The sequence below is a fragment of the Triturus cristatus genome, chromosome 1_1, assembly GCF_964204655.1.
Source record: "Triturus cristatus chromosome 1_1, aTriCri1.1, whole genome shotgun sequence".
Classification (NCBI taxonomy): Eukaryota; Metazoa; Chordata; class Amphibia; order Caudata; family Salamandridae; genus Triturus; species Triturus cristatus.
In genome coordinates this window covers 122,070,857-122,083,725 of record NC_140579.1, presented here as the reverse complement: position 1 = coordinate 122,083,725, position 12,869 = coordinate 122,070,857, and the positions used below count along the sequence as shown (strand labels likewise).

Below are 12,869 nucleotides of genomic sequence, written 5' to 3'. Positions count from 1 at the left end.
GCCCCTTACACTGTTGGTACACATGAAGTGAACACAGCTTAGATCCAACAGCCCCTTACACTGTTGGTGCACACGAAGCGAGCATAGTCTAGATCCTACAGCCCCTTACACTGATGGTGCACATGAAGCGAGCATAGGCTGGATCCTACAGCCCCTTACACTGTTACTGTACATGAAGCGAGCATTGCATAGATCCTACAGCCCCTTACAATGTTGACGCACATGAAGCAAGCATAGCTTAGACCCTACAGCCCCTTACACTGTTGCTCCACATGAAGTGAGCATTGCTTAAATCCTACAGCCCCTTACACAGTTGGTGCACATGAAGCAAGCATAGCTTAGATCTTAGTGGCCCTTATACTGCTGGTGCACATGAAGCGAGCATTGTTTAGATCCTACAGCCCCTTACACTGTTGGCGCACATGAAGCGAGCATAACTTAGATCCTACTGGCCCCTTACGCTGTTGATGCACATGTAGCGAGCATAGTCTAGATCCTACAGCCCCTTACACTGTAGGTGCACATGAAGTGAGCATAGTTTAGATCCTACAGCCCCTTACACTATTGGTCCACATGAAGTGAGCACAGCATAGATCCTACAGCCCCTTACACTGTTGGTGCACATGAAGTGAGCATAGGTTAGTTCCTACAGCCCCTTACACTGTTACTGTACATGAAGCCAGCATAGGTGGGATCCTCCTGCCCCTTACACTGTTGATGCACATGAAACAAGCATAGGTTAGATCCTACTGCCACTTACACTGTTGCTCCACATGAAGCGAGTATTGCTTAGATCCTACAGCCCCTTACACTGTTGGTGCACATGACGCGAGCATTGCTTAGATCCTACAGCCCCTTACACTGTTGGTGCACATGAAGCTAGCATAACTTAGATCCTACTGGCCCCTTACACTGTTGATGCATATGTAGCGAGCATTGCTTAAATCCTACAGCCCCTTACACTGTTGGTGCACATGACGCGAGCATTGCTTAGATCCTACAGCCCCTTACACTGTTGGTGCACATGAAGCTAGCATAACTTAGATCCTACTGGCCCCTTACACTGTTGATGCATATGTAGCGAGCATAGTTTAGATCCCACAGCCCCTTACACTGTAGGTGCACATGAAGTGAGCACAGTTTAGATCCTACAGCCCCTTACACTGTTGGTGCACATGAAGTGAGCATAGGTTAGTTCCTACAGCCTCTTACACTGTTACTGTACATGAAGCCAGCATAGGTGAGATCCTCCTGCCCCTTACACTGTTGATGCACATGCAACAAGCATAGGCTAGATCCTACAGCCCCTTACACTGTTGGTGCACATGAAGAGAGCATATCTTAGATCCTACCGGCCCTTACACTGTTAGTGCACATGAAGAGAGCATAGGTTAGACCCTACAGCCCATTAAACTGTAGTGTACACGAAGCCAGCATAGGTGATATCCTACTGCTCCTTACACTGTTGATGCACATGAAACAGGCATAGGCTAGATCCTAAAGCCCATTACACTGTTGGTGCACATGAAGCGAGCATAGCTTAGATCTTAGTGGCCCTTATACTGCTGGTGCACATGAAGCGAACATAGCTTAGATCTTACTGGCCTTTATACTGTTGGTGCACATGAAGCGAACATAGCTTAGATCTTACTGCCTTTATACTGTTGGTGCACATGAAGCGAACATAACTTAAATCCTACTGGCCCTTACACTGTTGCTCCACATGAAGCAGGCATTGCTTATATCCTACTGGCCGTTACAGTGTTGATACACATGAAGCAAGCATAGGTTAGTTCCTACAGCCTGTTACACTGTCAGTGCACATGAAGCGAGCATAGCTTTGATCCTACTGCCCCTTACACTGTTGATTCCCATGAGGCGAGCATAGCTTTGACCCTACAGCCCCTAATACTGTTAATGCTGATGAAGCCAGCATAGGTGAGGAACTACTGCCCCTCACACTCTTGAAGCACATGAAGCGAGCACAGCTTAGATACAACTGGCCCTTACACTTTTGGTGCACATGAAGCAAGCATAGCGTAGATCCTACAGCCCCTTACACTGATGGTGCACATGAAGCGAGCATAGGCTGGATCCTACAGCCCCTTACACTGTTGCTCCACATGAAGCGAGTATTGCTTAGATCCTACAGCCCCTTACACTGTTGGTGTACATGAAGCAAGCATAGCTTAGATCCTACAGTTCCTTACACAGTTGGTGCACATAAAGCAAGCATAGCTTAGATCCTACAGCCCCTTACAATGTTGACGCACATGAAGCAAGCATAGCTTAGACCCTACAGCCCCTTACACTGTTGCTCCACATGAAGTGAGCATTGCTTAAATCCTACAGCCCCTTACACAGTTGGTGCACATGAAGCAAGCATAGCTTAGATCTTAGTGGCCCTTATACTGCTGGTGCACATGAAGCTAGCATAACTTAGATACTACTGGCCCCTTACACTGTAGCGAGCATAGTCTAGATCCTACAGCCCCTTACACTGTACGTGCACATGAAGTGAGCATAGTTTAGATCCTACAGCCCCTTAAACTGTAGGTGCACATGAAGTGAGCATAGTTTAGATCCTACAGCCCCTTACACTATTGGTCCACATGAAGTGAGCACAGCATAGATCCTACAGCCCCTTACACTGTTGGTGCACATGAAGTGAGCATAGGTTAGTTCCTACAGCCCCTTACACTGTTACTGTACATGAAGCCAGCATAGGTGGGATCCTCCTGCCCATTACACTGTTGATGCACATGAAACAAGCATAGGTTAGATCCTACCTGCCACTTACACTGTTGCTCCACATGAAGCGAGTATTGCTTAGATCCTACAGCCCCTTACACAGTTGGTCCACATGAAGAGAGCATTGCTTAGATCCTACAGCGCCTTACACTGTTGGCGCATATGAAGCAAGCATAGCTTAGACCCTACAGCCCCTTACACTGTTGCTCCACATGAAGCGAGCATTGCTTAAATCCTACAGCCCCTTATACTGTTGGTGCACATGAAGCGAGCATTGCTTAGATCCTACAGCCCCTTACACTGTTGGTGCACATGAAGCTAGCATAACTTAGATCCTACTGGCCCCTTACACTGTTGATGCACATGTAGCGAGCATAGTTTAGATCCTACAGCCCCTTACACTGTAGGTGCACATGAAGTGAGCACAGCTTAGATCCTACAGCCCCTTACACTGTTGGTGCACATGAAGTGAGCATAGGTTAGTTCCTACAGCCTCTTACACTGTTACTGTACATGAAGCCAGTATAGGTGAGATCCTCCTGCCCCTTACACTGTTGATGCACATGCAACAAGCATAGGCTAGATGCTACAGCCCCTTACACTGTTGGTGCACATGAAGAGAGCATATCTTAGATCCTACCTGCCCTTACACTGTTAGTGCACATGAAGAGAGCATAGGTTAGACCCTACAGCCCATTAAACTGTAGTGTACACAAAGCCAGCATAGGTGATATCCTACTGCTCCTTACACTGTTGATGCACATGAAACAGGCATAGGCTAGATCCTAAAGCCCATTACACTGTTGGTGCACATGAAGCGAGCATAGGTTAGATCTTACTGGCCTTTATACTGTTGGTGCACATGAAGCAAACATTGCTTAGATCTTAGTGGCCCTTATACTGCTGGTGCACATGAAGCGAACATAGCTTAGATCTTACTGGCCTTTATACTGTTGGTGCACATGAAGCGAACATAGCTTAGATCTTACTGGCCTTTATACTGTTGGTGCACATGAAGCGAACATAGCTTAGATCTTACTGGCCCTTACACTGTTGCTCCACATGAAGCAGGCATTGCTTATATCCTACTGGCCGTTACAGTGTTGGTGCACATGAAGCAAGCATAGCTTAGATCCTACAGCCTCTTACACTGTTGGTGCACATGATGCGAGCATCGCATAGATCATACAGCCCCTTACACTGTTGGTGCACATGAAGCGAGCATAGTCTAGATCCTACGCCCCTTACACTGTTGGTGCACATGAAGCGAACATAGTTTATATCCTGCAGCCCCTTACACTTTTGGTGCACATGAAGCAAGCATAGCTTGTATCCTACAGCCCCTTACACTGTTGGTGCACATGAAGCAAGCATAATTTAGACCCTACAGTCTGTTACACTGTAGTGTACATGAATCCGGCATAGGTGAGATCCTACAGCCCCTTACACTGTTGGTGCACATGAAGCGAGTACAGTTTAGATCCTACAGCCCCTTACACTGTTGGTGCACATGAAGTGAGCACAGCTTAGATCATACAACCCCTTACACTGTTGGCACACATGAAGCAAGCATAGCTTAGATCCTACAGCCCCTTACACTGTTGGTGCACATGAAGCAAGCATAGCTTAGATCCTACAGCCCCTTACACTGTTGATGCACATGTAGCGAGCATAGTCTAGATCCTACAGCCCCTTACACTGTAGGTGCACATGAAGTGAGCATAGTTTAGATCCTACAGCCCCTTACACTGTTGGTGCACATGAAGTGCGCATAACTTAGATCTTACTGGCCCCATACAGTGTCAGTGCACATGAAGTGAGCATAACTTCGATACAACTGTCCCTTTTGATTTTGGTGCAAATGAAGTGAGCACAGCTTAGATCCTACAACCCCTTACACTGTTGGCGCACATGAAGCAAGCATAGCTTAGATCCTACAGCCCCTTACACTGTTGGTGCACATGAAGCGAGCATAACTTAGATCCTACTGGCCCCTTACACTGTTGATGCACATGTAGCGAGCATAGTCTAGATCCTACAGCCCCTTACACTGTTGGTGCACATGAAGCGAGCATAACTTAGATCCTACTGGCCCCTTACACTGTTGATGCACATGTAGCGAGCATAGTCTAGATCCTACAGCCCCTTACACTGTAGGTGCACATGAAGTGAGCACAGCTTAGATCCTACAGCCCCTTACACCGTTGGTGCACAGGAAGTGAGCATAGGTTAGTTCCTACAGCCCCTTACACTGTTACTGTACATGAAGCCAGCATAGGTGAGATCCTCCAGCCCCTTACACTGTTGATGCAAATGAAACAAGCATAGGCTGGATCCTACAGCCCCTTATACTGTTGGTACACATGAAGCGAGCATAGCATAGATCCTACCGGCCCTTGCACTGTTAGTGCACATGAAGAGAGCATAGGTTAGACCCTACAGCCCATTACACTGTAGTGTACATGAAGCCAGCATAGGTTAGATCCTACTGCTCCTTACACTGTTGATGCACATGAAACAGGCATAGGCTAGATCCTACAGCCCCTTACACTGTTGGTGCACATGAAGCAAACATTGCTTAGATCTTAGTGGCCCTTATACTGTTGGTGCACATGAAGCAAACATAGCTTAGATCTTACTGGCCCTTATACTGTTGGTGCACATGAAGCGAGCATAGCTTAGATCCTACAGCCCATTACACTGTTGGTCCACATGAAGCGAGCATAGCTTAGATCCTACAGCCCCTTACACTGCTAGTCCACATGAAGCCCGCGTACGCCGCTGCCTCCTTCTTGTTGAGCTGATACGTTTCCTGCAGCTTCTCGGCATATCGTGCGGCCTCTCCATCCTCATTGGCGAAGCTTCGCACGGTCTTCATGTTGGAGAACGTCTCCAGAGCCACATGATTGGCCTTTGACAGAGACTCTTGCACCTGCACAGCCAGATCCTGGGAGGGGGAGAGACAGCACTGGTCAGACTTCACAGAGACTACTAGACCCCCATGATGGTGCCAATTGATAGATAAGGAATAGCTATCAATGTGTAGCTATCAGTGATTGGCTACTACTGCACTGCCAGTACCCATCAGTCCTCAGTTCGTAAGCCAGCGCGAGACGTGACTTCCTAAACACACACTTCGATGAAGTTTTATCTTACTCAGAAGAGTAGTCGTCTGCAGGCCTCAGCCTATTACCAAGACCATACCAAAGTCCTAGATGGCAAAAAAATTCTTCTTTACCATCTACTGCTATCTCTGCCTACGTCATCCAATCTTAACCACACCACAGATCCACTGAGGCCCTGGTACTCCTCGCCCGTCTCCAGTACTACTTGGCTTTACTTCCTCCAGTCACACCTCTCCTTTGATTGCTTCTACACCTACTCCTGGTGCTCCTGCGTTCCTCTTGACAGCGCCTCCTAACCTGAGATGATATCAAGTATTTCATAAAGATATCCCCTACTCAACCGACCGTACACTATGCCTAAGCCATAACAGCACAGAAGGCACCACACCGTACACCCATCACTACACAATGCTGTGTCACACAAGTTGTTTTTCTCTTTGTGTTTGCTTCTTCTGCAGACCACACCCATTGATCAAGAGTTCTACTTGCACTTACTTCCTTCACAGACCACACCCAATGGTCAAACATCTTCCTTGTCCTAACTCCCTCCACAGACCACAAACACAGATCAAGATTTTACTGCTGCTTAATTCTCACACATACTACACACTCATTGATCACATGTCTTCCCACTCCGTACTTTCTGCACTGACCACAACCATAGATCATGCACCCTCCTAGTGCTTACCTCCTTCACAGACCACACTGATTGAGCAAAGGTCACGTGCTACAGCAATCCCAGCCCACTGCTGCACAAATCTCACCTGGTAGAAGGTTCCGGAGAGCTTTGGAATGACCAAGAGGATGGGTAGCCCGATGAGTGTGAACAGCGCCAGCTTCCAGGACACCCAGAGCATGAAGGCGTAAAGAAAGATGGCTCTCATGAAGTACCACATCAGCAGGCTTAGCTTCTCGCTGAGAGACTCGCTCATCGTGTTGGTGTCCGTCGTGATCCGCGAAGTGATCGCGCCTGTAAGCGAGGATGGAAAACGTCATACAGCGCACAAGGGCGTGAGCTCAAGTGAGAAGATGGAATCTTAATAAACATGAAGACAAGACTCTCCTCTCAACCAAAGAGATGACCTCCACTGTAGACCTGGAAGAGGGTGGGACTATGCACAGGTTCGGAAAATCTGGAATTCAGGACAATATGGAAGATTTGGGGATTTGAACAGCCAGCGGGTGGGGATTTTTCATATGAGGGGATTTTCGAGACATAGGACTGGAGTATTTAAAAAAAGTTTGGATTTCATACATTCAAAAGTGAGGGTTTTCCCAAGAACAGGGATTGTGAAATGTGTATGACTTGGGTCTTTCTCCACACAGTTTCCCAGGGTGAAGGGCATGGAACATTTTCATATCCGGGATTTTGGAATTTTTAAAACCCAGACAGTGATTTACAAACACATGTTTTGGAGGTTTCAAGATGCAAACTTTCAGACTTTTAAGAACTTCAGCCTGGGAATTTAAAATCTCTTTTATTTTAAATTATATGACATTGGGGTCAAGGCAAATAACGCCGCACAACAAAGGACATGTTGATTTAAAGACCCGGGATCCATCAGCTGGGAGGCCATTAGGGTTGCTCTGGAAGATCCTGAATTCAAGGTAAATAACTTTCATAATACAAGAATGTGTGATTCAGTAGTTTTAAACTTAAGATACAGCATAGGGAATTTTACGTCCCTGCAGTTGTGATTTTCAGACCCAGGATTGGGACTTTAAAACAAAAATCTTGGGATTTCAGGACCCAGGAACAAGAGTGCCTTAGCTACTGAAGTTTAATTGTCAAGACACTGGAATCATCGATAGCCTGATTACGATCTTGGTGGACAGGGTGACTCCATCACACACGTGATGGATATCCCGGCTGCCGAATTACAATTCCATTATATTCTATGTAATGTGGAGGGTGAAAGATCCGTCATGTTTGTGACGGAGTCTTCCATCTGCTAAGTTCATAATCAGGCCCTGAATCTTGTCTGGGTGATGACATTTATTCCTGTGTCTTCCCAGGATCTGTCCACAAACACGTTGTAGATAGAATATGGACGGATTACGAGAATCATACTCACCAGTTGATAGTGTGTCAAAGAAGGCGATCTCCTGCTTCAGAACAGCCTCAAAGACCTGCCCCTGGATTCCCATGTGGACGAGATTCATGGTGAAGTAGTAGAGGTTGTCACAGACGCACTCTGTCACTGCGCTGTTGTAGAAAGAGGGAAGACACGGCAAAGGACCATGATCCAGATGAATGATTTCTGCGCTACCACCTTATCGATTAGGTTAAACTAGAACCCTGTTCATATACGACGTGGATTCTATCCCAGACTGCCTATCGAGTCAAACACAAGATCGATCCATTTCACCAATGAACCAAGATACACAATACAGGCAACTAAACAGTGATAAAACGTCCTGGATGTGAATGTCCCCTGCATGGTGTGCAGTGTTGTTCCCCTGCCCTGAGTGTCCCCGGCATACATCTGGTATCCTGGTTTCTGATTTCGACCATAGTCTCATACGTATCTAACGTGTGTGCAGAGGTCTAGGCCATTCTCTTGACACGTGTGAGGTCCTGGACCTGTCCTGGGAGGTGCAGAAAGCGTGCCCCCCTTTTGCTGACTGCACTACTTTCCCTGTCATGGGATTAGCATGTAGAGAGATGGTGTCAGTATACCATGTTTTGTGAATTAATAGTTGTGACCAGACCTTTTTATCTTTGCACGCTTTTATGCGCTACCCAGGATACCAGCACTAACATCCATCCCACTTGTAGGTTGTGTACGTGTTTGTGTATGTGGGCATGTTGTGTGTACATTGTATGAGTGAACCAGTGTAACGTAGGCCTGTCGGCTCTATTTTGGATACCCCTGGCCTGGTCTCCGGCACAAGATGGACGGCAGACAGACCGTGGTACTTTACTGCTGATATTCCTGAAACTTGAGGGAGGAGATCGACACTGAAATGGGAAGAGAGGACAGAGAGCTCCTTTAGAAATCCATGTAGGCATCTTGCTGGGACGAGCGGATGACTGTAGGAAGCTGTCTCTTTATATAGTATACCAAAGAGAGGTATACAGTGCAAAGATCCAGGTATCCCTTATGAGTGGACAGGGGCTTTCTCTAGCAATCCCAAGGTGCCCTTCTAGGGGGTGGTGTGGTCAAGAAGCCTTAGGTTTATCAGAGAACACACACACACAAGGTCAATAAATGATGCACACACTCGATAAGGAGATCCACACCAATTTATAACAAGCATTTGCAATGCAATAGGTCTCACATTTTCAAAACTTTGAACTATTGGTATTGTAAATGACAATGCCTTTTATTATTGCACGTTTTTTAAACACATAAATAAAAGGCATTGCCATTTACAATGGCAATAGGCTCAAAATCTCCCAAATGCGAGATCTAGTGCATTTCAAATGCTTGTTATGAAATGCTGCCGCAAAAGGACCATGGTCTATGAACACAGTTCATGTCCGTTAAAGCCCAGCCCGTGCCTCGAGAACGAGAATGAAGGGAAGACTGCTTGTATGAGCAGGGTCCTACCACCTGTGTGTGCCGGAAGACCCCGGAGCAACCAAGCGAAAGAACATCCGGGGGGGGGGGGCTCAGGCTTTTCTCCTACAAGAACTAATTTAACACTGTTTTGGCTCTCCCCTTTGCTCAGTTTTTGGGAACAAATGTTGCTTTTTTTTTATGTATTGTGTGAGATATAATAGTTAATTGTAAATATTCTTTTGGTATATTTTTATTACTAGTTGGTTGTAGATTATAAAGTCTTCCTTGTATCTCAAATGAAAGAGCAACGCATTATAAAACGTAAAATTGAAGCCACTCAGGAAGGAAAGCGCGAGGCACTGGTACGGGCCGAACAAACGCCTCAAGGAGCCACACACCCTATTTCCACCACCCTGTAAACAAAAACTCATTGTCCTGTTGCACAAATGTCAGCACTGTGCTTACGTCGGTCACAGCAGGAGAGCAGCATATGCACTCATGCCAAACAAACACACTGCATGTGTCTGTCTGTCTGTCTGCCTCTCTCTCACTGGACTCTTCCTCACCTTCCTCACTCAATACAAAACCTAGCAAGGTAGTTATAAATTATTGATCAATAACCACTGCAGTCTTTTGCCACAGGGGGCGCCAAGAAATATGGATAGCATGAAATGATAATAACTGAACAAAGCAAAATGAGCCGTGACCAAACCAGCACAGGCCACGCGCAAGGTGCGCGGCACCCCAGCAGGGTGTTTAAATCACTATTGCAGAAAGAAGCATTCATTAAAGAAAATAGTGCTCACCAACTTATAAAGCAGACCGTGTAACAACACAAGTAAAAAGTCCATTCATTATGGGAGGCTACAAACGCAGACAAGGCGGTAACAAGGAGGGACAACTACGCCTATTCAACGAATGAAAAGCAATGAATTTGCAAGGACAGTAACGGGAGTCAATTGAAAAGATAGGCAAAGAGGTTGCAGGCGGCATCAGGAAGTCCACTATTGGCAAACCCAAGATGGGCTTCATCTCTGGAGGGTCTGGGGACCACGCTGGCACCATTGACTCACTTTCGACTCAGGCTAGGTGGCACGGGTGCAGTGGGGCTTTCCGTGTCGAGTTTTTGGCAGTCCGGAGTCCTCACAGGTCTCTTGGGGTGTCTGCACGGAGCAGGAAAGCATCTCCTCTGCTCTACAGAGTTCCTGGGTCTTGGGTGACGGCTGGCAGTCCCCTCAGGCTTTTAGAGGTGCAGCAAATGCAGGTCAAGTCATCTGTGGCATAATTGTCGAGGACAGCAGGCAGACAGGCATGGTTGGCACCAAGTCAGTAGCTGCTCTTCTGTTCTTGCTTTTGCAGCTCTTCAGGGGTCAGTCTTCTTCTTTCAGGTCGGCATGATCGGATTTAAGGGTATTAGGGGAGTGTAGTGTAGTAGCCAATGGGCTACTTAGCCCTTGGGTCATTATCCCCCCCTATATGACGACTTCCTGTGGAAAGTGGGCATAACCCTGTCCCAGAGTTCCTAATTCTGCCATCACCAAGATGGCATACTTTTAATTTTGGTGTACACATCAGATTAGCCCTGAGGAAATTCGATTTTCGATCTTGCTTGTATTTAGCCACCATTTTGTGTTTCACTGCCATTTTGTGTTGCCCTCACTCAGGCAGCACAATAAACAAAGTTTTTCTGCTGATCTCACTGCAACGTGTCAAAATAACCTCCTGCCTCTGTTTACGAGACTGATGTCAGGGACTAGCTAAGTCCACTAATTCCCGTCTGGTCCGCCTGATCCCTGTCTCAACTGTCTGTTGGTTCGCACCATTCTTTCCTGACTTTATCTTATCTTCTGGCCTTCGCTAGTCTCTACTTGTATTCTCTCATTTCACAACTGTCCTCCAAAGCATACAAATGTGTCCTGCCACCTGCAAGTTGAGTTGTAGATACTACCACTGATTAACTTGTGGGGAGGGGTGACAAAAACAGTTGGAAAAGAGGTTTATTTGGGTTACTTGATATCTTGTTTTCAAACTTTTTTCATTGGTTATACCTTGTTTTCAAACTCTTCTCATTGGCTAATCATGTATGCATTGGGAGTGTTCTTGGTGAATCTATGTGCTATAAAAGATTGTGCACCATGGAGTAAAGTGGCAGTCTCCTAAGAACATACCAGGTGTACTTCTGGGACAACTGTACTTCGCTGCAGCTAATAAACCTGATCTTCTACGCTGAACAGAGTGTCCTGTGTCTCTGTTCAACAAAGCAGGTGAACTCAGGAGATTAAGGCGTACTCTGCGCCGCCAGGCCTAATTCAGCCTGGTTCTTCAGCCCACCTAGGGGTGGAACTAGCCTGAGAGTGAACATCCCTCTCCGACTACTAATATTCCCACCAGTGCAGGTGCCAAAATGGGCCCTGGCCTGGGGGGTTGACATCCACTTACCTCTGAGGGATGCCAGAGCCACTTACCAAAGGAGATGGGCTCTTTGAATCCCCCTGCCTTGGAATGCTAATCCTGCTGGACGGGGTGTAAAATGAATATGCTACTTACCAGTATGCATCTGTTCTTGGCATGTAGGGCTGCTGACATTCATATCTGTGCATAGATCGCCGCCTAGTGTTGGGTCCGGATGTTTGCACGTTGTTGTCCTGGAAGAGTCTTCGAAGTATCCTGAGATAGGTGACTCCTCCCCTGGACCACAGTGCGCATGGGCATCCTCTCCATCCTCAGATTGTTTTTCGCCATTGTGGCAGTGATGGAGTAGATACAGAAAGTGATGACCATGCTATACAGTAATTCTGAGAGCTGCAGCTGCTACAGGCGCCGGGGAGGAGGGTGGGCGATATGAATGTCAGCAGCCCTACATGCCAAGAACAGATGCATACTGGTAAGTAGCATATTCAGTTCGAGGCATGTGGGCTGCTGAATTCATATCTGTGCATAGAATACATAGCAGTTCCTCCCATTAGCGGCGGCTACCAGTGCCAGCTGCAGCGGTCTGAAAAAGAGTTTTGAGAACAGCCTGTCCTACAGATGCCTGCTGTTTTGATTGCACATCTACACAATAGTGTTTGGTAAATGTATGTGTAGTGGACCAGGTGGCTGCTCTACATATATCATGCAAAGGAATGTTTCCCAGGAAAGCCATGGAGGCCCCTAACTTACGTGTTGAGTGGGCTCGTGGGGGAATCGTTAATGTGCGTTTAGCTTTTTGATAGCAAATTTGAATACATTTAACGATCCATCTGGCTATACCTGCTGTGGAGATGGCGTTACCTTTGTGGTGTGGGGCAAAGGCAACGAAAAGTTGTTTTGTTTTCCTAAAGAGTTTAGTCCTGTCTATATAGTACATGAGGGCTCTCTTCACATCTAGTGTATGGAGTGCTCTTTCTTTCATGTGGAACTGCGATATAACCTTGGGCATGAATTTGGGGTTGGTACGTAGTACGACCCTGTTGGCGTGAACCTGTATGAATGGCTCTTGAACGGT

General features: G+C 46.7%; 1 protein-coding gene across 2 annotated transcripts in view; it reads right to left on the bottom strand.

Moving 5' to 3' along the window:
* The window catches only part of LOC146869736 (antigen peptide transporter 1-like), a 194,397-nt gene that overhangs the window by 140,479 nt on the left and 41,049 nt on the right, over positions 1 to 12,869 (bottom strand). For both annotated transcript variants that reach the window (XM_085613821.1, XM_085613831.1), the window contains 3 exons: positions 7,952 to 8,082; positions 6,641 to 6,846; positions 5,501 to 5,698 (listed from right to left, as the gene is read on the bottom strand). In XM_085613821.1, coding sequence (XP_085469947.1) covers positions 5,501 to 5,698; positions 6,641 to 6,846; positions 7,952 to 8,082 — 535 coding nt within the window. The remainder of the gene's footprint in view (positions 1 to 5,500; positions 5,699 to 6,640; positions 6,847 to 7,951; positions 8,083 to 12,869) is intronic.